Source organism: Rhamphochromis longiceps, linkage group LG15 (genome assembly GCF_057381845.1).
Source record: "Rhamphochromis longiceps isolate RC_006_pf linkage group LG15, R_longiceps_female_GT1.1, whole genome shotgun sequence".
Lineage (NCBI taxonomy): Eukaryota > Metazoa > Chordata > Actinopteri > Cichliformes > Cichlidae > Rhamphochromis > Rhamphochromis longiceps.
Genome location: NC_140571.1, coordinates 43,129,085 through 43,156,024, shown reverse-complemented (window position 1 = coordinate 43,156,024; position 26,940 = coordinate 43,129,085). Strand labels below are relative to the sequence as shown.

The following is a 26,940-nucleotide window of genomic DNA, read 5'->3' as shown; positions in this document are numbered from 1 at the left end:
GCTTGACGTTGCTCGGCTCCTTGTTCTAAGGTTGTCTTTCCTGCAGCCTCCATGTGTGTCAAACCCCACTTTCTGTACGCAGGAGCTCTGATCTTATTCGTTTGAAATAATTCTACGTCTGTACAATGGATATATAACTGGCTCATACCACGCGGAGCAATGGGAATGATTCTCCTTTGGGCTAAGAGTTAAACTGATGGCTTCCCTGTGTGCTCGCTGGATCGACCTCCTACTGAGGCAGGAAGAAAGTGCAGCTCCACACTTCCTTCATTGGGGCAGGAATTTGATTTCTGCCAGTCCACTGCTTGGGTCGCACGCATTTCAGAGGGGAGGAAGTGCCGTGACCCTGACTCTTAACCACAGCCCCTCGAACATTTCTAAAGCCCTTACATACCTGATATCCAGTCAAGTCTGTTAGCACATTTGTCCTTCAGCTCATTCCAAGCATTCTTTCTTTTGCTCTTTGAGCTGCTGCACTCTTCATTTTTTTTTATTTCCACCTTATTGTCTAAAGGATTTCCCTCATTTCTCACTCTTGTGCTGCTTCCATCAGGAGCCTTGGAGCAAAGTGCTGATCTGGTGCTCCGCTTGCAAACAAAGCAATCAGAATGAAATCTGGCAGCTGCCACTTCAGTTCATCCAAATCTTCCCTAAAATTAGACGCGCTCCATCGACTGTAGTGACACTGAAACCTCGGTTTGGCCGATGCTAATGGGACGCAGAGGGAACGTCCCCATCCAGTGACACCATATCACCTGTGACACACACACACGTATGACTTTGCCAGTTTCAGCTGAAACAATTTCAGTGTTTCAAACCATGTTCCAGAGTTTATAGTTCACCGTTCATGAAGTTTCAAGAAGAAAATGAAAGACAGATCTGAATGTTTGAAAGTGTTTTGGAAAAACTCTGTAAAGATTAGAGGAACAATACTCAAAGGATAAATTCAACTGTTTTATTTTGTTAGATAAGTTGAAAAAAGAGTTAAACAAGCAAGTAAATAAAGAAAGTAGGTTAAATGAGGTAAGAACAAAAAGTTAACAAGTAAGTAAAGAAAGAAGGTAGAGCAGAGAAAACCCCAACAATCCCCTCTGAGCAAGCACTAGGCGACAGTGGGGAGGAAAAACTGCCTTTAAACGGGCAGAAGCCTCTGGCAGAACCAGGCTCAGGAGGGGGCAGTCAACTGCCGGGACTGGTTGGGGGGTGAACAGAGGTGGAGCAAGACGAGGCTACATCAGTTGAAGAAGCGGTATTGTCCCTCTTCCGGAACAAGCAGAAGAATCTTTTCTTCTTTTTCATGGACTTTTCCACGAGCGCCTTTTTGTCCAGGATGAGGCTTCTCAACTCATCGATGGTTTCTTCTTTCTTGCTGTTGCTCTTTCTCTTGAAGGAGGTCTTTATTTTGGCGCAGTGTTTGGTCCAACCTTCCCTTCACCATTCTGTACTTTTCCTGCATGCCTTGGAGTTCGCGCTGCAGGTCGTTTTGCTTTGTGTCCTGTTCTTCCTTCTGTTGGAGGACTTCTTTATTTTTGTCTTCAGCTTCATCAAGCTTTCTTTGGAGCAGCTGATTCTGTTGGTCCATGTATTGGAGATCCCACTCTATCTTATCAATCGTGGCTTTCCTGCCTTGAAGCTGCTCGGACATTTCTTTAACTTCAGCGCTCTTTTTCTTGTTTTCTTTGATGAGGAATACAATCTGCTCTCTGGCTTGAGCAAACTTGATCCCCCAGCCCTCATTAATAATGTTGATGTCGGGCTGGCGCTGTAGTGTTTCTTCCAGGTGTTTGTTTTGTGCTTCCATTTGTAAGCACTTCTTCTCCAGGTGAACTTTTTCTTTTTCAATTTGTTGAATTTTGTTCTGGAGATGCTTGTTTTCATTCCTACTCTCCTGTAATGCCCCTTGGATGGATAAGAGGCCATTTGGAGAAATTGGCCGGCCACGCGTGGAAGGAGAGGCGGCGTAATCGTTTTGTCTCGGTTGCCATAATCTTGGATACATGTTGGCGTTTGTATCCGATGACTCTGAGAGGTTTCCGAATGTTTCTGTAGTGAACGTTTGAAGGCTGCGAGGAAACGAACTAAAAATTGCTGTTTCTCACCCTTACTTAAGGAAAAGCTTCAAAGGATCAAAGATCAGATTGTCACATGACATTTTGGAATCTGGAATGGGGATCTATTTTTTTTAAACAGTTTTCAAATTTAACTTAATATTTAAGTGTTTCTTACTTGACCCGCTTAGTCGATCAAAAAGTTAATTGCCACAAACACCCCTAATGTTATATAACAGACCACAGAAAAAAGACCATCTTTTTCTACGTGACAGAGCTGTAATAAATGTTTAGTTTTTTTTAATGATCCTACTTTTTATAAAAGGGAACATTATTTAAAGAATATGTATTTAATTAAAAAACTCTGTATTCATCTAAAGGGTATAACAAGAAGGGTGAGCTTCCTGCTCCAAAATGAAATGAGCAAAATAAATGTATTTCTCTACAATTACAAACTCTGTGTAAACAGTCTTGGTGTCAAAATAAAGCTAACACTGGTGAGATGTCATCAGAGCTGTAAATATTACTGCACATGTTACTGTGTCAAAGTTACTGTGACTCAAACATAGAAACATTTATTTTTTATTTCCCTCACCTAATTTTTAAAAGTATTTTATAGCATATAACACCTTTGAAAATATGCTTTGGTTCCCCTTTAACTCCAGAAAATCATAAATCAAAATATGGATATTACCTGTCCACAGATTCATGGTGACGTAACTGCTCTTTTAGCTGTTTGGTGTCTTTGCTTTGGTGTTTGTAGACATGGTTTACATGAGCTTTTAGCTGAGATTCAGAGGTTTCTGTGGACACTACTCATGTCAGCACTTATATTTCTGACCTCGTGTTATAATCGATTAAACGCCATCTCCTCCCTTTTGCCCTCATTTTTGATGCATGACATTCTCATAATAAATCAGATAAGATACAGTGGGGCAAAAAAGTATTTAGTCAGCCACCGATTGTGCAAGTTCCCCCACCTAAAATGATGACAGAGGTCAGTAATTTGCACCAGAGGTACACTTCAACTGTGAGAGACAGAATGTGAAAAAAAAAATCCATGAATCCACATGGTAGGATTTGTAAAGAATTTATTGGTAAATCAGGGTGGAAAATAAGTATTTGGTCAATAACAAAAATACAACTCAATACTTTGTAACATAACCTTTGTTGGCAATAACAGAGGTCAAATGTTTACTATAGGTCTTTACCAGGTTTGCACACACAGTAGCTGGTATTTTGGCCCATTCCTCCATGCAGATCTTCTCGAGAGCAGTGATGTTTTGGGGCTGTCGCCGAGCAACACGGACTTTCAACTCCCGCCACAGATTTTCTATGGGGTTGAGGTCTGGAGACTGGCTAGGCCACTCCAGGACTTTCAAATGCTTCTTACGGAGCCACTCCTTTGTTGCCCGGGCGGTGTGTTTTGGATCATTGTCATGTTGGAAGACCCAGCCTCGTTTCATCTTCAAAGTTCTCACTGATGGAAGGAGGTTTTGGCTCAAAATCTCACGATACATGGCCCCATTCATTCTGTCCTTAACACGGATCAGTCGTCCTGTCCCCTTGGCAGAAAAACAGCCCCATAGCATGATGTTTCCACCCCCATGCTTCACAGTAGGTATGGTGTTCTTGGGATGCAACTCAGTATTCTTCTTCCTCCAAACACGACGAGTTGAGTTTATACCAAAAAGTTCTACTTTGGTTTCATCTGACCACATGACATTCTCCCAATCCTCTGCTGTATCATCCATGTGCTCTCTGGCAAACTTCAGACGGGCCTGGACATGCACTGGCTTCAGCAGCGGAACACGTCTGGCACTGCGGGATTTGATTCCCTGCCGTTGTAGTGTGTTACTGATGGTGACCTTTGTTACTTTGGTCCCAGCTCCCTGCAGGTCATTCACCAGGTCCCCCCGTGTGGTTCTGGGATCTTTGCTCACCGTTCTCATGATCATTTTGACCCCACGGGATGAGATCTTGCGTGGAGCCCCAGATCGAGGGAGATTATCAGTGGTCTTGTATGTCTTCCATTTTCTGATGATTGCTCCCACAGTTGATTTTTTCACACCAAGCTGCTTGCCTATTGTAGATTCACTCTTCCCAGTCTGGTGCAGGTCTACAATACTTTTCCTGGTGTCCTTCGAAAGCTCTTTGGTCTTGGCCATGGCGGAGTTTGGAGTCTGACTGTTTGAGGCTGTGGACAGGTGTCTTTTATACAGATTGTAGAACATCTGACCAATGTTGTTCATTAATGCTGCTTTAATATACCTGTTCCGTATTAGTATGCTGCGCATGCACGCAGTGAGACGGGAAGCAAGAGGAGGGGACCCGCCCCCTGGAATGGAATGACTAACGTGTAATGGTTGCTTTGTTTCGAAGTAAATGATGCTCGATGATATTCACGAACCCTGAGTCATTATTGAACGACAAACATGGTGTCAGAAGTTGTGGTTCGGTCATCTACTCCAGCACTGCCGACGGAGTGGTAAGACTAAAGTTTTCCCAGCACTTTACGGACGAAGCAAGCAAGTAACCAGCTAGCGTTGCTAGGCTATCGTAGCAAGAGGCTATTAAACGTCAGCGACCATGTTGGACGGATTCCGTAGACCAGACCCATTGGTGTTTTGTGGAAACATCGCAGAGAAGTGGCGTATATTCGAGCAGGAATATGACATATTTATAGCCGCTGCTCATTCTGATAAGGATCCTCGGACCAGAGCGTTCATCCTGCTAAACCTAGCCGGCTCTGAAGCCATCGAGCGGGAGCGCGCATTCGTTTATGCACCCGCTGTGCACGCGGGGGAAGGAGAACACAGACGACTGGTGACCGAAGCAGAATCGAGAGAAGACCCGGAATGCCTAAAGCGCAAATTTCGTGAACTCTGTAATCCCCAAACAAACATAACAATGGAAAGGCACAAGTTTAACACCAGAAACCAACGGCCAGATGAAACAGTTGAGTCTTATGTGAGTGACTTAAAAAATAAGGCAGGCAGTTGTAAATTTGGCCAGCTTAAAGACGAGCTCATCAGAGATAGACTCGTTTGTGGCATAAACAGCGACAGCATGAGAAAGCAATTGCTGCGCGACAGCGACTTAACTTTGAGTAAAGCAATTGAAATGTGCCAGATATTCGAGCAGACAGATCGACATACGAAAGCTCTAGCGGCTCCAAAGCAAATGGCGGCAAAGGTCGACACTTTGCATCACACAATAAAGAAAAAGAATCCACACAAAGTCAAGACAAAGACAGGCAATGAACGGCGTGCAACGCATCCAGAACATAGGCTCGCTCACGCAATCACAAACTGTAACAACTGCGGGGGCAGCCACGAGGCAAAAAGGGACAAATGCCCAGCATATGGCCAGCAATGCCATAAGTGCCAAAAATGGAATCATTTCCAGAAATGCTGCAAGTCATCACAAACACGGCAATTCAAAAAGAGACCCGTAAACCACATTGAAATGCAGGCGCACGGCAGCGATGAAGAAATGTTCTATGTGAATGGAATTGACATAGACACTATAAATCCCTGCTTTCCATACAAGAATGACATTTTCACCACGGTGCATATTAATGGAAAACCCTTAGAGCTCAAAGTGGACACTGGTGCCAAATGTAATGTCATGCCAGCTAACCTTTTTGAACAACTGAGACATGATGAAAAACTCATGCCATCACGAAACACTAAACTGGTGGCATATGGGGGAGAGGAAATTCAAACAGCTGGCACAGCAACACTCTCATGCCACTCTGCAGGCAAGGACTACCCTCTGCAGTTCTTCATAGTGAAACGAGACGTACAACCCCTACTTGGCTTACCAGACTCACTTCACTTACAATTAATCACACTAAACAAAGAAGTCCACCATGTGACTAAGGAAGTGGAAAGCACCTTTTCAGAACAGATCTTCTCAGAGTATTCAGACCTCTTCGAAGATAAACTTGGTAAACTTCCGGTTATCTATTCCATGAAAATAGACCCAGAAGTCACACCAGTAATAAAGCAACAGAACAGTTAAAACAAACCTACTTCACAAGCGCCAGGCACAAAAGAGATACTATGACAAGTCCAGCAGACCCCTCCGCCCCCTCATGCCAGGTGAGGTTGTGCGGATGCAAACGCGTCAAGGACATGACTCCTTAGGAACCATCAAGGAAGCCCGCGAAGAGCCCAGATCGTACATCGTCCAGTCAGGAGCTGGAGAGTACAGGCGAAACCGCAGACATATCCTCCCAGTCTCTGAACCGCCACCACCACATAGAGATTCCCGTGATGATTACACCGCAGCCCAACCACCTACCACTGACTCCCCACAGCACATTCAAGAACCCGTGACACAAACCGACGAACAAACACATAGCCACACGCAACACTTCACACAAGCCCCAGTCCAGTCCCCCTGTCGCCCGGCACGTGATGCTTACATCACACGATCTGGGAGGATCTGCAAACCAAACCCCAAGTATGAACACTAAGGCGTAAGAGATGGACAGTAACACAAAAAAAAAAAAAAAAAAAAAGTGGACAGTACAAGTGATGTGATGTCAGCAAAGTTAAATGCTCTCCGTGTCCTTACCAATGACACAGTTCAAGGTGTGAAGTAATTTGTTAATGTTTAGGCTAGAATGTTATGATATGGACATGTTATTAACGTGTTATTGCTAAAGGTGTTGTTAGCAGTTTATACAGCCATAAGGTAAAGAGAGGGGATGTAGAACATCTGACCAATGTTGTTCATTAATGCTGCTTTAATATACCTGTTCCGTATTAGTATGCTGCGCATGCACGCAGTGAGACGGGAAGCAAGAGGAGGGGACCCGCCCCCTGGAATGGAATGACTAACGTGTAATGGTTGCTTTGTTTCGAAGTAAATGATGCTCGATGATATTCACGAACCCTGAGTCATTATTGAACAACAAACACAGATGATGAGTTCAAACAGGTGCCATTCATACAGGTAACGAGTGGAGGACAGAAAAGCTTCTTACAGAAGACGTTACAGGTCTGTGAGAGCCAGAGATTTTCCTTGTTTGAGGTGACCAAATACTTATTTTCCACCCTGATTTACGAATAAATTCTTTACAAATCCTACCATGTGGATTCATGGATTTTTTTTTCACATTCTGTCTCTCACAGTTGAAGTGTACCTCTGGTGCAAATTACTGACCTCTGTCATCATTTTAGGTGGGGGAACTTGCACAATCGGTGGCTGACTAAATACTTTTTTGCCCCACTGTACTGCAAATAATGAATCCTGCATCTGTGTGATTGAAAAGTGTGTGCAATGGCACTGTTTTAAAGATTTAGCCTAAATAATTTTGGCGTGAATGAGCCTAAACATGATGACTATTCAAAAGTGTTTACATGAAGATGTGATGTTTTTCTTTTTCTTCTATTAAAAAAAGAAAATGATAAAAATAAAATCTGTTTGAATATGTATTTTCCAAAGCTGCCATTTAAGTCGGTTCGTCGTTTTGTTTTGTTTTTTTAAATAAAGTTGTCTTCTGCAGGGAAACAACAACAGAAACCTGTTTGGACAAAACAGGGGGAATGTTTCAAAGTATGGAAACATTATAAATGATGAAAAAGGAAAATTCAGCTTGAAACACTGAACAAACTGAGTAGTAATAATCACACAATGGGATGTGACCCGTTTGAATGTCACATGCAGTATTTGGAGGTTGATTATTATATACCAGCATTGTAATGGATGGAGTGGTGCAGAGGTGTTTTTGTTCCTCCAAAGGTCATAGACATGAATGCAGCCCACCTTCCTCCGAGCACAGTGGTGTTAGTGTTGTGAGTTAAAATGACGGCTTTTGCAGAAGTGGTTCCTGCAGTTGTGTAAATGTTTGGCATTAAAGGAGAAACTTCTCCTTATAATCAACTAGCACTCTTACATATGTTGCACACGTCTTAAAAGCATCCTGACAGACTGATAATGTAACGAATCATCTGGATAGCTTAAACTGTTTTGTCAGTTTAAGTTATTTCTGATAAAGACTGTTGATTGTAGTGCACCAAACTCATAATTCTCTGCATATGTAAGGATTGAACAGTTATTTCAGACTAGCGATACTAGGATACTTCCAAAGCTGTCTTGCATTCCTAAAAGCTTTAAGTTAACAGGCGTTGTGTCACACCCGCTCTTTGTCCGATTCAGGTGATTGAGTTTGACGACGGCTCAGGCTCAGTGCTGCGTATCCAGCCGCTGAGGACCCACCGCGATGAGGCCATCTATGAATGCACCGCCACCAACAGCGTGGGAGAGATCAACACCAGCGCCAAGCTCACTGTCTTAGAAGGTAAGACCTGACTGTCTGTCCACATCGCACTACCACTCTGACAGCCGTGACCCTGTGTGGCTCTGACATCACAGCTTGTCTTTGTGCATACAGTCAACACGGCGATCTCTCCGCTTCACTTCCTCTGTGTTCAGTTTTAACCATGTAGTTGGTCTTTAGTGCTGAACGGTGTTACAGCAAAGACAATAAAGCTGTAAATGACTGCAGGTTAATGGCATCTGTAACAATGAACGCTGGTACGCTGCAACAGTGGCTGGTCCAGCAGCGGTTGCATGTTAGGGATGTGAGTCTTGACTTTCTCCCACACAATGTGGAAAAGATCATATGGGGGGTATTAGATTTTCTTCCACTGAACAAACTCAGTAAAGACCAGAGTCAACACTGTGCTACAAGAAGCTAAAGGGCCTGTGGTCTGTTTGTTTCTGGTTTTCCTTTCTTCGTGACATTCTGCGTCCAACGTAGAAATTTAGACACCCCAACATAGTTCCGATGGCCTTGAAAGCTCTTCCTCTGGAGGTAACTGTTTCTGACGGTCCACAAACAGGAGCAGTTTCTGCTGTCACGGAAACAGCAGAGACGTTAGATGATAAGGTTCTGGTTTGGTAGCATTAACCCTTTAAAGCCGGTCGGAGCGGGCACGCTCTGTTTTGCGCAACTACTTTTAAATCCCAGTATCACTGCAACCACGTAAGCTAATAATTTTTTTTGCATATGAAACCGGAGGAGTTGTACTTACATCTTATGCCATCAGCTTGTCCTCGGTCACAGTTTCCTTCCACATACAGCTTTGTAAAAACTGCATAAAAAGCACTTGCAGCAACAAAAACACAATATTCCAGAAACACGCTTTGCCGATCCGATCAGCTGTTCATAACACTTCCTACGTCCATCAGCGTGAACTATCGCATGTCCGCCATTACCTGCCTGAAACCGGACGTGACGTCATTTTCGTGGAAATGTAGTTTTTTTTTTACCATCAGGGCCTCATGAGCTTATACTGGTGTTTTTAAAAGTTATCTTTGACTTTATGACTTTCTGTGTCGTGTCTGGGATGCTGAGGACTCATATTGCACTGCTGGAAATAGTTTATTTTGATCCATATGCTGCTTTTTTGCAAATTTGCATTATAATATTTATTTTCGTTTTTCCTGCAGTGTGTATAAAAATTGGTGTAGTTCAAAAATAAAACTATGAAGACACTTAAAATAAATTTCCTGTGGAAACTATTTTGTGCAACTTTTTTGTATTTACAGTTTTGAGGGATAAACCTCTTAAATTTCTCTAACTAGAAATATATGTTAAAAAAACAAAAACGATTTTTTTGTAGTTTATTGCACTTTTTTTGCAATTTATGTAATTACTATGCACTTAATGCAGACATATTATTAAAATCTGGGCTATAATGGTTGTATTGATGTATAGCAACTTGAAATGCTCCCAAAAATGGCTCCACAGCATGTAAAAATATAATATAAGCTCTGGTGGACTTGGTTCTGTGGTAGGTCTTAAAGGGTTAATGTGTTTGTTCATCTTTATTTTGTGTTTGGCATTTATAACAAGTGGTGGAATTTACATTTGGAAAGAGTCTCAGAGTTTCCACTGACCGTCATATGGAGGTGTTCTCCAAACTCAATGACAAATTGCAGTGTTTCACATTTCCTTTAATTGTCTCTAATATAGTGGCATCGAGGACTCACTGGTTACTAATTTTGCTTTGATTTTGTTGGCATTTCACATTAGTAGTAGTTCACATGGGAGTCTGCTGCAGCACTGTCTGTTACTTATCTATTTTTCTGTTTGTGTCTTATTCTGAGTTCAATCAGTCATTTGAAATGTTTGTTTTGTCTTTAGTTGCATTGCAGCTAAACCCACCGTTGCTCCAGTGGCTGTGCAACAGCAGATTTTCAGCTAAGCTCCCTATTTCATGGAACAAAATGTCAGTCTGTGGTTTGGCTGTTGGATTTGTAAGTCCCAAACAAGGCCCAGTATCTCTGTGTGATCGTGTTTATTGAGCGGGAATGTGTTAAAAGTGATTTTGGCTGGGAACCTCCTGTAGGTGTGTCTCTAGACAGCTCTGTTCTTTGCCAGCGGCAAGATGGAGCCCAAACACATTTATTTAATTGACACTCTAATTGATAGACAAACAACCACGCAGAAAAAAGGGCTGTCTCTCTGGCAGCCTTTTCCAAATCACTCAGGAACCCTTTATACTTATTCTGCTATGTAGATATTGTCAGCAGTAAACACAGCCTGAGGCTCTGGAGCCTGTTGCAGCAAACAAACAGGACTTTTCTCTCTAAAACCACTCAGGGTCTTGTTAAAGAAGAGCGATGGGCAAGGCTGATAATCACTGTTAGCAGACTGATGTTTAATAGGTTTTATTTTCAAATCATGTACACGCATGTCAAACCATATCATCAGAGTGGAGATGCCAGAAGATGTTGAAAAATGTGACTATTTTCTAAAGAAATGCTACATGTAAATGACCCCAATCGCAGAGAAGAAACACGCGTGAAGCTGCTAAATCTGAAATGTATCATAACAGAAACATGTATTGATTATTCTGTGTTGTGCTTCCATCTTCTCACATTTTACAGGCATGATGGAGCCGTTGAACCGGACGATATATTTTGCAGAATTGTCACATGCATAGTAATAAACTACGAGTTAGCTACACAGTGGCAAAGATGATAACTGTAATATAATTTCTTCAGTCGCAGTCAGGCCATGAAGATCGTATCTGACATGACAAACACTGTAACGCTGTCTCCTGCTCATTTAGTAAATGGTGTTTTTTTAGGTAAACACGTTACTGCTGCTGACTGTTCTCGTCGGGGGAGAATTATTATTTTTGGATGATTTTTGTTGCTTTACTTTCAGTGTGGCGGTTTGTCACTCAGTTAACCTGTAAAGGGCATTTGTTGCCATGGTCGGCACATTACATCCATTTGCATTAAAGTGTGGGACTTTGGGATTGGTTACTGCTCACCTTCTCAGAAATTTAATCAAATGATTTGTATTTTTAGTAATATTGTTTTCTGAACTTTCGACCAATAAGGTTGAGCAGTTGTCATCTGTGAGTTTTTTGCATTGGCTTCCATCATACATCATTTTTGCATGACTTCATTTAGACGTCTGCTTTCTTTAAACCTCATTTCAGAAATAATAATCTTGGTAATCACAATTGCTGAGTAGGTGCCTTTTTACCCACTCAGCCGGTGGGGTGTTGTCGTCCCACTGTCAGGCTAGATCAACGTGACGCGGGAATTTCAAATTCATTTTATGGGTTCTTCAACTTAAAATCTAGGACGGGGTCGGATTTCAGTGAGCTCGGCCTCAAGGTCAAAGTCAGAGATCAGGTTTTCTGAAAATTTTGTGAATGTGACAACTCGGGAAGGCAGGTACTTCAGATCCTGAAATTGATACAAGGTCAGAGGTCAAGTTTTCTGAAGATCTTGCGTATGTGATAACTTATGAACAAGGTGATGTAGAATTTTCATCTTGACACCACAGGTGTGTCTACTACAAATCTCGAATGAGTTTGAATCTCAGTGACCACGGCCTGGAAGTGCAGGCTTCCTAAGACCTCGTAAAGGAAGTGACCCAGGACATGAGACTTATACCGTAGCTGAACTACTGTAGGTGTGAAAGTCTCCGTTTCCCAGAAATAAAATAACAAGCAGGAAGGTTGACCAGCTTTTACTAGTTTGCGTATCTGGTCATTATTAACTTATCCTCTACGAAAGGGGAAAAATCTTTCAGTCTGACTTTTTGGGGGTTTGTGTGTCCACTACAGAGGACATACATGAACAGGCTGGGTCTCAGGAGGATACAGTAACAGCTGTTTATTCATTTAGATGCTGTGGTGTGTCTTACATCACGTGGATCCACACACACATTGCTGATTGTTAGACTAACAGTGGCTGGTTGGAAAATCTAAATGTACTGCGCAGTGTCAGCAAAAAAAATGTTTTTGTTTGCTTTCTCAAATGCTTCCTGTTGTTATGTAGGTTTGTGGTTTTACTTATTTATCACTATAAAGTAATTGTTTTCTATTTACAGTCTCTGTGTTTATTGTGTTGTAAAATGTGGTGTGTCAATATTGAATTATTATTATGATCAGGAAAAAACAGGCATGCTGGCCAAATTCCTTATTCTGTATTCGCAAACAAAAATTAGTTGTGGAGCCAAAACTTGTCAGGGTGATGGTAAATATGAAAATCAACACAGCAGGGATTTATAAAAACAAACAAACACCAGAACGACTGCAGGTGTGCAGAGTAAGTTGCGTTATTTCAGGATCTAGTTAGCCCTACTGCAGAGGAGCCCACGTAAAGTGGCAGCTCATTTCAAATGTCAGCTCAACAAACATCAGCAAACACACAAACTGTGTGTTGCTAGCTAAAGGTCCAGCTGCTGTAGTTCACAGCGAGAGAAAAGAAAGAGAGCTAACTTCACTCTGAGATGGAGAAAGATAAGAAAGACAGGAGAGGAAGAAGAGAGGAAGAAGGTAAAGACTGCTCAGTGGTGTTTGATGAACTGGAAATGCAGAGCTTGCATGTAAGTCCTCATGTTTTAAAATCAGATATTGGTTCTGTGCATGTCACAGTGTGTGCAAATCAAACGGAGGCAGACTAATTGTGTTATTTAAGGCCTGCATTAAACTCCTCTGCAGTTTAGTGCAGGATAAACAGGTTAGTTTGCTGCACTGTGACGGAAAAAGTAAAGACCAGTCTGTGACTGGTGCACAGTGGCCGTGGTTTCATGGTCAGTCAGCTTACATCAAGAGTAGGAGGGATTCATATGATTTTTGACTGAATTTTCCCTTCATACCAACTTTAAAGTGTCTAATGTGTTTACTGAACCATGGAAATGAAACATCTGCTCACATCTGGTTGAATTCAGGTGTACATCCACAGAGAGCAGCAGGTCAGCTGATCACTGCTGGCACACTGAGAAAATCTACTGGAGCTCTCAATAGAAATTATTGTGAGTTGTGATTCTTTTCCACTACGACCAATTTTAGGGTCCCCCCCACCTGCTGAACCCCACTTTAACCCTCGACTGGACAAATATTCTTGTTTAGAGGCAAAGTCAAGCTGTACAACGTAGACAACAGAAAATAGAAATGTATGTTTTATTTTTCCTTCTTATTCTTATAATTAGAAAAAAGTTAGAGTAAAGTTTGTGTTCTACTAATATTATTGTATCCTTGTGTTAGTACAGCACACGGTTCCTCCAAAGAGCTCCTTTTACTCTCTTAGCTTCAGTACATTTCAGAGCTGGTACTTTCTACTTTTACTTGAGTAAAGAGGTTGAAACAGTACTTCAACTTTTTACTCGAGTATTTTTCAACAGTAGTATTTGTACTTCTACTTAAGTACAGAATGACTGTATTGCCAACTCTGCCTCTTAGTGAGCATCTGCAGAGCCAGTATCCTCACACAAACCCAGAGTGAACATATTCCACCTCAACAAAGCAGGAAGAGCCTGATCTTGATTTAAAAGACACCTTGTGTAACTAAGTGGTTTTGACAAAAGTGCATTATTGTTTAGATTAGGGGTCTCAAACTCGTGGCCCGTGGGCCATTTGCGGCCCACGTCACTTCTACTTGCGGCCCGCATATTGATGCGAAGAAATATTTTTTAAAAATTATTATACGAAAAATGATTTAATACGACGGCAGAGTGTTACAGGCATGGCCCTTTAAGACTGTGGCCTCATGGGTGGTGTAGTCCGTGCAGCAGGGAGAACGTGTGGGACCGCCCCTCCCGCTGTGTGAGCGTGAGGGAGGGAGAAAAAGGAAAGTGGAAAAGTACGAGCTGTCACCGAGCAGAAACGGGAGCTGGAAGCATGTAAATATAATAATAACCACTGACGAGCCCAGCTGTAAGTAAGCTGTTAAGACTCGACTGTACGCTGTGTTCCTGTTTTCCTCCGAAACAATAAAGTTCTGCTGGAGCAGCCTTTCAGCGCCTCTCTCTGTCTCTCGCTATTAAAGCTGACCCAGACAGTAAAGCTCGTTCGTGGCTACGAGCCCCACACGGACCCGACGTTTTCGCCAGAGTTTACTTACCGCGGTTCGGAGCCGCCGACCTGGCCGAGGTAACGAGAGTGCAAACATGTTGAGGGCTGAGTTAGTTCAGCAACAGATTTATTTGGAAAGAAAACTATTTTCACTTGCAGTTGAAAACGCTTATACGCTTGCACGCTTATACCTGCATTTTTATTTTATTAAATACAAACAAAATTGTAGCAAAAGTGCTTCACGTGTCTGAAAGAGCTGTTTATTTGGTAGTTCAATGAAACCACTGTACTACACTGTCTGCTGCTGTCAAATGCATTTCATTGCAATGTTGACCCTGTGCTAACTTGTGTACTGCAACTGGCTGTATCTATGATTTTGAATGTGCAATGATTGTGTCACTGTGTTTGCTTATGTAGTTGTAGCTTTGCTTTGGGCTACTTCTGTCTATGATCATTTCTAACAGGTTTAATTATGACTACACACACAATTATGACTTTTTTTGTTTTATTGACATAATTGTGCTTTGCTGAGTACTGTATTTAAAATGCAAAATATATGCAAAATGAAAAAACCAATGCCACATCAACACTGATTCAAATTAATTGGGCACTACAAACCCACTCGGGGAAACCATTTATTTATGCACCCTATGATTTCCTCTCATTTTCCATATTGTATGGGCTCAAGTGTCAACGTGTACAATCAGATCATATCCTCATAAAGTCAGGCTGTGAAAATAACAGAAAGCTCGTCGCATCGCTGTCACGTCCGCAGAGATGTTGACAGCTTTGTTCATTTTTGTTTTCTTAAATGACTTTCCAAGAATACCAAATACTTCACAGCTATTTCCAAGAGACACCATTTGTTCAGCCTGTGATTATGATGTCAGTTTACATTTCAAAGTTTCAATCTCTAATTCTAATAATCTTAACTTGCATCAAAACTTTTAAAAAAATAGGTTTTTGTGCTTGAAGTCTGGATCACATCAAAAGGACCAAATACAAACACAGGGTTTAATTCCAATCCCGATCTTTTCCTTAAAACAATTCAGTTTGTCTTTGTTTTAATTAAGTCTCCTGAACACGTCTGTTCCATTGACGGCGGTCTCTAAGAGAATCTAAGAGCGACATTGTTCAGCTGTTTGACTGAACAATACTTTCTGCCAGTAGTCAAATTTAAGAGCTTTTAGTGGGCTACATAAATCTGAGTTAATGGTATCAATGTGCTTCAGAAGGCTGCATATCCATCTCAATATTTCACAACTGCTCATGACTCTGTCCTCTCAAAGCGGAAGAATACATCATAATGAGACCTACTTTCATTCCAGGCTCCATTTTTTTGTTTTCATCAGTGGGTTTGTCTTTTCTGGAAAAAAAAAAAGTGATGCTGCTCTCAGCATCTCAGTCTGTGTGTGAGTGTCAGTCTCTGAGAGAGTGACAGCTGAAGAAAGAATGGAAATACAAAACAGCAAAAGCAACTAGAAAAATTAGCATTTCCTGCGAAAATGCAGTGTGGATGCTTTAAAGCTGAAGCTGTATGCAAAAACTAGCTGAAAAGGCTGAAAAGTTGCAGAAATTGTAAAAACTTTGCAGAAGCAAAGGAACTTTGCTAAAATGGAATAACTTAGCAGAACTGCAATATCTTAGAGGAAACATAATACTTGGCAGAAATACAATAGCATACCAGAACTTAGCAGAAATATTGTAACTTACCAGAAACATGATAACTTCTCAAAAATACAAGAATTTAGGAGAAATAATATAAGATAACAGAAAGAATGTATTTAGCCAAAAATACTTAAGCATTACAGAAACACTATGATTTAGAAAAATAGTACAACAGAGCAGAAATACTGTGATTTACCAGAGACACTGTGTTGAACTATGAATATTGTAATTTTAAATCAATACTATGTTTCAGCACAAATACTATAATTTGACAGAAATACTATAATTTGGCAGAAATACCATGTTTCAGCACAAATACTCTGGTTTAGCACAAATATTATAACATAGCAGAAATACAATTATATAGCAGAAATGCTATATTTAGAAAGAAAAATATAATATAGTAGAAATAGTATGATTTAGCAGAAATACTACAATATAGCATAATAACAATGATTTAGAACAAATACTATGATTGAACAGAATAGTAATAACTTAAGTGAAAATACTGGAAAATGTAAGATGACAAGCTGAAAAAAAAAACGGAACATGGTTAAGTTCCCTCAAAACTAATTGTTATTCACCTGTGAAAAAAAAATAAAGAAATAAAAATAAATTTAAAAAACAAGAAGGAACAGCCAACAGATACACACAAAATCAAATATGTATACACAAATGCACAGAGAGAGAGACACACACAGAGGGTCTATGCCAGTCAACCAGTCTGAATATATTATATTTTTTCCAACAATGAGATGCTGCCCTAAAGAGGGTCTCTCTCTCTCTCTCTCTCTCTCTCTCTCTCTCTCTCTCTCTCTCTCTCACACACACACAAGATCCAATTCAGTCAACCAGTCTAAATATATTGAATTTGAATCTTACAATGAGATCATCCCATAAAAAGGCTTTCTCTCTCTCTCTGTCACACACACACACACACACACACACACACACACACACACACACACACACACACACACACACACACACACACACACACACACACAGGGAGAGAGAAGCAAGTTTCATGCTCAGTCAAGCAGCTTGGGAGCTGCTCAATTTGAATCCACCAATCAGAGAGCCTGTGCACTTTTTCCCGCCAAAACAGGTGCACGCAGCACAAAGAGACACAGGATTTTTGCAGTCTATTTCTCGTAATGACGACTCCCCTCAAACAAATGACCATAATTTCCTAACCGTAAGGGCTAGAACGGTCATTCTTACACCGTTTTGTTCAGAAGAGATGGGGGAATCTTAAAGTGTTGACAATTTATCATTAAAATATGAATTATTAAAGATATTTGACTTCTAATGCACCATAACTGAGTAGAGCAAAGCAAAAACTGCCTTGACTTGCCCTCAAACAACGCTTTCTAACTCTAAATCTATTTGGAGTATCGATATCATTCTTTCACCGTAAGAGACAGCAGGCTTTGGTGAACAATCATGGAAATTTTCAGGTCTCTGTGGAAATCCATTAAAAAGATATGACGAGAGAAAAAAGTGGTTCATTTCCAGAGTTTGAAATCTGAAGAAATCTGAGCGAAGGACAAATTTCCTACTCTCAAACAAGTCTAACTCATTTCAGAACGGCAATAGGTGAGAAAAAAATTCTTGAATTGTGAGCGTCAGGAGTGTCTGAAGATATACTGGGACAAGCCTTATGTCTTAACTTTGCTTCGTTAAGGAGATATGACGATTGGAATATGCCTCTCATTACAGAAATCAAGCGGTGATTTTGAACAAGCTCTCCATTGACTTTCTATGGAGAGTTTTGCGACTTTGTGTTGGTCTGAGGAGATTTGCCAAAATTCTATAAATCCCACAACAATGATAGTGACATTTTCGGAAAGCCAGCAAAAATACCTACGTTTTGATGTATAATTTGTGGAAGTTGAGTGAAAATTGAGCAAGTAGCAAGAAGTTGTTTGGACATGAAGAGAAGACTGCAAAACCTTCAGTGGCACACTGGAAGCCAAGTGCATAGCAACCATAACAACGCATGTATTTTGTGAAAAATCACAATTTTGCAACTGAAAACTTTAAGAGGCATAAAAGTAAAACGGTAAAAGATTTGAAAAAGCTGATTTATACCTGAATAGCCCAATAATTTGAGAACATTTTAAAGTTTGAATGCTTGTTCTACGTGAAAATATGAGGAAGTAGTTAAGTTTCGAAAACAAGCAAATTTTAGCAGAATTGCAGAAGTTTCCCATTCATTTCAATGGGACAAATTAAGCTTAATATTTTAAAAAGTATAATAGTGAAAAATACCAAAAGACATAGCACACATTAGCAGAAATAGCAGAATAGTTTAAAATTTGAACGGTGAAAATCGACTGAAAATTGTGGAAGTAGTTAAGTGCCAAAAAGTGTACGGAAGTCCCAAGAGGAACTCAATAGTGTGGATGCTTAAAGCATCCACACAATAACTGAGAACGCTAGCAATGAGAGAGGGAGAGGATGAAGACGCGGGCGAGTCGACAGCAGGACTCTGGGTAATGAGAGTGCAGCATTAGTCATGAAGCGAACCGACAGAGAGCTTAAGGGGATGAAGGGAGGGAGACGGTGAAGACAGCAGGAGCTGAAGCCAATGCAGACGGAGAGGAAGAGGTGCTTCTCACGCGTGGGAGTTGTATTCCTTCCCGCACAAAACATCATATACTTTTCTCTTTTGCTTGATTGTGACACTCAGGAGGAGCAAATGCACATCACTCCAAACAGGCTTCCTGCACTTGTTATGGCCCCGAGTGGAACTGCTGGTTGCACTGATAGGCACTGAATCAACATCAGTGTCTTTTAAAGTGCTAGATTTCCTGTCTTACTGTTTTCCTGTCTTCTGCTGCTCGCTCTCCGTCTGTAATAACCAATCTCTGTGAAGTCTTTTTCCCCTCTGAGATGCCCTGCCTAAGGGCACTTTGACAGTAAAGGTGGCTTGTGTAGATATAACAGTGCTAGAGTTCTCTTTGTGCTCTGGCAGAATTTATATTTATGTGCCTCGCTATAAATGGCCATGTGCAGAACTTTTAGAGATTTTCTGAAATGCTGAAACTCTAATTCGTATTCTCTGAACCAAATGCTCAGTGGCCTGGAGACATTCATTTACCCAATCACTCCCTTGGCAAAACCTTAAACAGGTTCCACACACGCAATTTGCAAATCTCATTCTTTTTCCAAAATTCTAAACACTTTCCCACTGAAGCACATTTTTGCACCATGATGCGTAATGCTAACCAGAGATGGCACAAGTTGAGCGCAGATGTCACTGGTTACAATGAAAACAAAATTCGGTCACACTGGTTGCTAATAATAAGGAGTCGTGGCTCTATTCCTCCCCCTGTCAAATGACAGAGCTCTCCACCAACGTGTCAGGAAACCATAGAGAGAGCATTTCAGACATCTCACTCGGATGCTTCTAGGTGGAAGCTGCTCTGACATGTCCTGCTGCGAGGAAATCCTCTTCACCAAGGATCAGTAGAGATTTTGTCTCTCAGCTGGCCTCCGTGTCCCCTCAGAAGACCTAGACTCAGTGGCCGAGGACGAGGTCTGGGAAACTCCACATGGACTGCTTCGCCCATGTCCCAGACCCAGGCAAACTGTGGAATATGGATTGTTGCTAATGATAAAATGAAGTGTAATTTCAACAGGTAGGATGTAAAACCTAATTTACCTAATTCAGCTGAAATTTTAGTGACTAAACCATGTTTTTCTCCATGGAATGAAAGGAGGAGCAGAGAGTGCGACCCAATCTCAGCAGATTCTCTGGGAGCAGCATAATCAGGAGAAATTGCCACATGTCATTGCAAGACAGCCAAACAATGCAATTTAGACTTCATGAAATATAGCACAGGGTTGTTCACTTAAAATGAAGTTTGAGGACATCCAGGTCATAACGAGGAGCAGAGATGCTCAAGTTCTCCCAGACACGAAAAATGAAGCAGGCGCTGAACATAAACTGTATATAAAAGATGAACTTAACCAGTCTGGTGGCGTGATGTTCCATGGCTGTGTCCATCCTGACTACAGAGCGGGCTCTGCCAGATTTACCATCACTATGGTTGAAACATCCAGTTCAGTAATAATGTCAAAGGTGAAGCCTAGAAGACGGTGAATGGATACAGATTTCTGTGACCACAGCAGTAAATCAAAGCATCCACACAACTTTTTTTAAAGATTTTTGTTTTGCATTTTTGCCTTCGTATGATAGTACAGCAGAGAAGATGGACAGGACACTAGGGAGAGAGAGAGGGGAAGACAAACCCGTCCTGCTTCACTCGGGCCATGTGGCCCGTGGTTGCTCACCCGCTGAGCTAAAGTGGCGTCCCGACTGAGACCAAGGCTGATTTTGCACATGTCTATTTATGCTTTAAAGTTGAACATTTTAACCTTCTTCATTTTAGACTCAATCTTAACTTTCCATTAGAGGAACTGCAGTTTTTACACTTCTGCATCATTTCTCTGCATTTTTACCACCGTGCTACAAGTTAAGTAGAGAAGAAGCCAAAACTCTCTCATATGTAATCGGTGGTTTGAAGACTAGATGCTGCATTTTCAGCTACAATACTCTGATGAACTGTCAGAAGACAGTTATTGAGGTAGAAGAACATATCAAACTTTAATCAATTAACAGCATCGGCCAATTCTCCAGCGCACAAGTGAACACAGAGAAAGTACACAGAGAATATCTAGGATTAAAATATGTGTCAATACACAATACAGCACAACATTCAGCCTGTACTGTGCTGTGACACACGATGCAATCATACTATATTATAGGTCTCTCTCTCTTTCTGCAGAAATGTTTGTATTTCTATGCAGAGGCTGTTTGGTCTGGATTCTGTAGAACGAACAAATGAATCCATTGTTTGGATGAACCCGGGTTGAGTCTCACAGAGGACGAGGAGAGGCAGGAGCATAATTAGCCAACAGGGATTTGTGAGGACCTTGGACGGGACTTTGGCAGTGCGTCGATTTGTTGAGGGTGTCAAGAAATGTTTCTTATCTATTGTGGAAAAACTGTAATCGCTGGATCATCATGCCTCCGTCAGTGCTGCTGTTCTCTTTCTGTTGGAGTTTGTTCAGCTGCGTTTGGATTTGGTCTAATTATCCTCAGCTGGATTTAGTTTGTGTTCTCACATCTGTCTCTCTGAATCTGTCTTCATTTATACTGCATGCTTCCAATGGCTCGTGCTTGGATTTAACCATGAAGGTCATTACTCTGAGTAACTAAACACATCTCTAATTATTTCAAGTAATTTATTGGCAGTAGTCTATCATCTTCATATACCAAGGCTAAAGCAGGAAACTGCACTCAAGTAGCTTTTAGCAGCTCATTATATGGCATTTAATGACATACAACAATGGTAAAGTCCGGGAGTAGGCTTCTTATTCATGTACTGCCACTTTCATGGTGTTGTGCCGTAATGTTGATGGGCTTTTACTTTCAGCTGCTTCCAGGTCAACTGAAAATGCCGTTAACCATCAAACAAAGCCTTAGCTGATTAGTTGGTGCCTGCATGGGATGTTTTGGTGCTTATTTTGGGACTTCTCTGTACTGTGCAGGGTAGGTTGGATTGGGTTAAATATTTTTGCTCAAGGACAAATTTGACCTCATGGTACATTGAACCCAGGATGACATCACCAACCAAGAGTCCATGTTGCAGCCTCAGGACGTGATATGGCTAATTAGTTTCTTTATAGTCCTGTTCCTGCTCTAGCACTCTCCATTTCCTGTGTGCGAGTCCACCGTCGTTTCGGCCATTTAAAAAGGCATTAAGACGGCAGAGAGAGCGAGACAGAGGGAGAGAGGAAGAGAGCTGTCTGAGCTGGATTAGCAGTGATAAATGACACATTATGAGAGATGAATGATAGCTGCACTGCTGCTACACACCCAGCAAGTTTATAAAACTGAGCCTTTGACCTGCAGGGATTGTTACACCATGACTCAAGCAGGGATAATCATGGAGCATCAGTGTCATCATCAGCATCTTAGGGAAGGTTGCTCTGAAAATGTCAGAAATCTCCAACTTAGCATTATAAGACCTGGTAATTAAATTACTTTTGACTGGCGAGGTGTGGAAAGCCAAGTGCCGTTGCAAAAGGATCTGCACGAACACAAAAGGGATAAAGTTAAACCAGTCAAAATGATGACAAAATGTGCACAAACATACAGTATTCAGTGAGATGAAGGAGAACTCCAGTAGAGATATCTTTGCACCAGATTCTCTGCACCAGCATTTCTAAAAGCCTGAATTGACATTCAACCAATTCATGCAAAACATACAGCAAAGTGTGGTAAACATGTGAGGAGGCCCTTAGTCTATTTTTGAATAGCAGAACTAAGGATGCCATTTTGACACAAGATGAACACATTAACATCCACAAAATATACCCTGAAAATGTTACTAAACATTTGCATGAGCCCAGCCTGCACGGGTATAAATGCTGGCAACAGCATCAGCCGCTTGTACAGGCTTCCTCGTAGGCTCTACAAATCCCATTTTAGAGATTTGCAAGTTGCACATTTAAAGGTTGCAGTGTTCGTGGTAGTATAAATCACAGACTTATCATCCAGGAGACTTTGGGACCTCTGTGTTTGGATTTTTTGATTTTAGTTCTACTTTTACTTTCATTTCTTACTTGGTTGCAGTTAGGAAAGATCATGTTTTGAGTTAAGTAGCATCCCACAGTTTTTTACATTTTCTATGCTGATGATTACTTTGGGAAGACTGACCAATAGCTTGCACTACATCTGCATGGATCACAACTTCACAATTTCCAGGTGTAAACGAGACTTTTGTAGTTGTCTGATCATGGTTGGTCTTAGTAGGTGACTACAGCTGATAGAGAAATGACTCTCAGAGGTATCAAGTTCACGGCCGATAACTTGTCAAGCATAAACATTTTATAATTCTCTGATCAGAAGCTAAATATGAATACGAAGCAAATGACAGTGCCTGGTATAATCCTCCTGTTGGATGTTTGCCCTGCTGAAAGCCAAACAAATGGCTTCTTGACTGATAACTTTGCTAACAAAGCTGGATTTTACACTTTCCCAGGAGTCTTAAATCTTTTATGTGATAGCAACGTTTATTTTGGAAGCTCCGAGTCTTTCTGTTGGTCTGTAGATGTGTTATCATTCACAGTTTGATCAACTGGAGTTTCTTTGAAGTTTTGGCTGTTTCCAGAAAATGACGTGGGCATGAAAATAGTCTGACTTACTAGCATAAATTTCACTGACTGGTTCTAAGGGAAATGTTAGAACACAAATGGGTTTTTTATTTATCCAGACGTAGAGAAAACATCATCTGTGGGGAGGAACTGAACTGATGCAAACTTAAAGGTAATTAATGATGTTATGTCTATCTCTAAGTTAAGCTTTGACATTTTTGTCAAGTATCTGTATTTATCATAGTTTACATGGTCCTCAACATAAACTCGTGACCGGCAAGTACACATGATCCACCAGTTTAATACACAAACTTTTGATTGCTCACACCAGATAGCGTATTAGTCAACCTGTAAAAGCTAAAAATGTGTCCTGTAAGTAGGTTTGTCATTCCTGAGAATAACCCAGATGGCGCCATAGAGCAAGTTGCAGCAGATATCTTTTCCAAGTACAGAAGGTCACACCTGCATACAGTTGTGGACTTTGGAGAGACTGTAATACTTAAAACAGTGAAGTTTCCTTATACCTTTCCCGAGCAGACCTGTTCCCTCTCGGCACCATCCCACTAGTCTGCACTTAATGATCCAGACCCTGAGCTGCTTATCTGCTGCTGAGACCCTGCTGTCTCAGCAGCAGCTCTTCTCTTGCACTCACTCGTCTTTCATGCACACAAAAGCTTTTGGAAAACACTCTTGCAGAGCAGAATGAACGCCATGATTTTATGCATTTTTGTGTTTTGACTGGAACATTTTTAAAGGGGTGATGCTCCATCCTGTCACATGCCTCATAGATTTGTTAATTACTTAAAAGTGTGATTTTATTGGAGGCTGCTGCTGTAGAGCAAATGTTGGGGTTCTGTGCTTGATCACACGTCATCCATCCTATGCTCGAATCCCACTGAAGCACAGCAACCATTTCAACTGTACCAGGCAAAGCATTCAGTGAACACACTCGTCAATCAAACTGGACTTTGGGGGTCAAATGGGCACAGTTCAGACTGCCTACTGAGAGTTTACTCTGAAAACCAGACTATAAGATATTTCAGAGATTGAGTTTTGCGAAAAACTTTCTGCAAGACTAAAATTCCCTTTAAGATTATTTCTCTTCATGCTCATCGTGGAAATTTCAAGGAAGAAAACTGTAAGAGAAAAGAGCAGTTTTTGGGCCACAGATGACCTGTGAGAAAGATGTCAACATGACCATGGCTGAGTACAACTGAGAGACTTTAGGAGCACCTAAAGATACATGTTAGGCACCAACATGATGGAAGCAGATGTCTTTAGCATGATGCTGAGGACACGGAGTGTTGATATGGTTTATTCTTTCCAGTATAGAGTGAATAAACAGCTGGCACAGGTGGGACTGTTAGGTGTGCTTTGCATTTCTGTTCCCCTCTAATATGTTTAATGTCTTCATTAAAAGTCAGGATGGGACATTTGTCTCCAAACTTTATGAACATATGATACAAATAAACAGGAGAAATAGGAGTTTCTGTTTCTTGCTGCAGTTGGAGTGACCGTGGGAACACAGTGGGAACTCGCTGCGTTCACCAGCCTTTCACTGTATTTTAAATATTCAGTATGTATTTAAAAATGCCACTTAGATTGTTTTCAACTATCTCTGCAATTAGACGTCATTAATGAAAATGGTGAGTCTGCATTTGTTCTAGATTTTACCACAAACCCACAGTGGAATATAATTACATGTCAATCAGTTAAAGGCATACGAGGTGAACTGCACTGTTTTGGTTGCTTTCTCATGTTGATTCAAATAAGCAGTGTCGTCTGGATCAGGATGAGGGAAGCTTGGTTGCACTGAGCCTCTCTGCTCTCTGTAGATATCCTGAACACTCCTTGTCTGACCAAACATCTTTATCTTGACTGCACACGTGCAGAGACTGAAAAAATCTTCCAAATGGAAAGTGAAAGAATTTTGTCTGATATTCCAAATTGTGCCTTTTTGTCTGAATTTGCATTTTGAGGATTTAGTTTCTGTGGTAGAAATCACAAAAAGGAAGAGAAAAAACCACAGATGAAAATCTGACACGAACAGCTCATGGTGCGTGACATCCCTGCAGTGCGCTCTAACAACATTAGACTGCTTAACATCTTCAGCAGTGGAGCTTATCAGCCATGCATTAAAGCTTTTTGCTAACAGAGCAGTTAACCATTAATGGGGAATCAATCATCAAGCGGGTGTTGCAAGCCAACCAGTCTGCCTGTCACAACTTCAAATGCTGAGTGGGAATTAAAATGGTGTAAAATGAGAGAGGCAAATCTCTGGGTTGGAATTACTCTGCAACGGAGCAGAACACTCTAAAAGGTCTCTGAGCTCCAGGCTGTGTGGAGGTGGTGCACAGCATTAAAATGACAGTACATAGCTTTAGAAGTGACCTGTGACCCTGCTGGGCTTGGAGATGGAGGGAGGCCAGTATGTTAGGGGCTCCTGACCTGACCCCAGCAAGGGGCCCCTTGCAGTGTTCAGGTCATGTGCAGGCTTTACACACCTGTTTCCGGAGGAGGACGTGACCTAATGGCTGTAACTGCCACTTTCACTGCAAGTCAGATGCTCCTGTGCGTGCTTTCACACACTGCAGTGTTTTTGTGAAGAGGCAAGTGGTGGAGTGAGGTTACACTATGTGTCGGACCTTATGAAACGATATAGGCTCATATTTTCGGTTGTGACTAACATATGAGCAAAACAAAACAGGGAAAAATGCACTCGTGCCTCGAACTGTGCAAGTTTTGGACTCTGATAATGGAATTCCAAAACTACAAATTGAAAGTCTACCACAGCCCAGAGTAGGGCTGCTCGATTATGGCAAAAATGATAATCACGATTATTTTCACTGAAATTGAGATCACGATTATTTGACGATATTTATTTAACCCTTTAAGACCTACTATAGAACCAAGTCCACCAGAGCTTATATTATTTTTTTTTTTTACATGCTGTAGTGCCATTTGTGGGAGCATTTCAAGTTGCTATACATCAATACAACTGTTATAGCCCATATTTTAATAATATGTATGCATTAAGTCCATAGTAATTACATAAATTGCAAACAAGTGCAATAAACTACAAAAAAAATTGAAAATCGCTTTTGTTTTGTTTACATATATTTCTACTTGGAGAAATTTAAGAGGTTTATCCCTCAAAACTTTAAATACAATAAAGTTGCAAAAAAATAGTTTCCCACCACAGGAAATTTATTTTGAGTGTCTTCATAGTTTTATTTTGGAGATACACCAATTTTTATATACTGCAGGAAAAACAAAAAACAATCCTATGATGCAAATTTGCAAAGAAAACAGCATGTGCATCATTTCACTGTGGGAAGTGTTACGAACAGCTGATAGGATCGGCAAAGCCTGTTTCTGGAATATTATGTTTTTGTTCCTGCAAGCGCTTTTTATGCAATTTTTGCAAAGCTATATGTGGAACGAAACCGTGACCGAGGACAAGCTGATGGCATCAGATGTAAGTACAACTCCTCCGGTTTCATATGCAAAACAAATTATTGCGCTAGCTTACGCGGTTCAGGTTCTACAGGGATTTAAAAATAGTTACGCAAAACGGAGCGTGCTGCTCTGACCGGCTTTAAAGGGTTAACAATGACTTTAAAAAAATAATATAAAATAGTGTGCAACACCACTGAAGTTTTTTTTTTTTAAACTCTCTTTTCAACCAACAGCAGTCACTCTCTCCTCTCCAA

At 41.0% G+C, this 26,940-nt stretch overlaps 1 protein-coding gene across 12 annotated transcripts in view; it reads left to right on the top strand.

The window, feature by feature from the left end:
• ptprfa (protein tyrosine phosphatase receptor type Fa) overlaps positions 1 to 26,940 on the top strand; it is a 376,185-nt gene that overhangs the window by 137,426 nt on the left and 211,819 nt on the right. For all 12 annotated transcript variants that reach the window (XM_085382136.1, XM_085382135.1, XM_085382137.1 and 9 more), the window contains one exon: positions 8,220 to 8,361. In XM_085382136.1, coding sequence (XP_085238262.1) covers positions 8,220 to 8,361 — 142 coding nt within the window. The remainder of the gene's footprint in view (positions 1 to 8,219; positions 8,362 to 26,940) is intronic.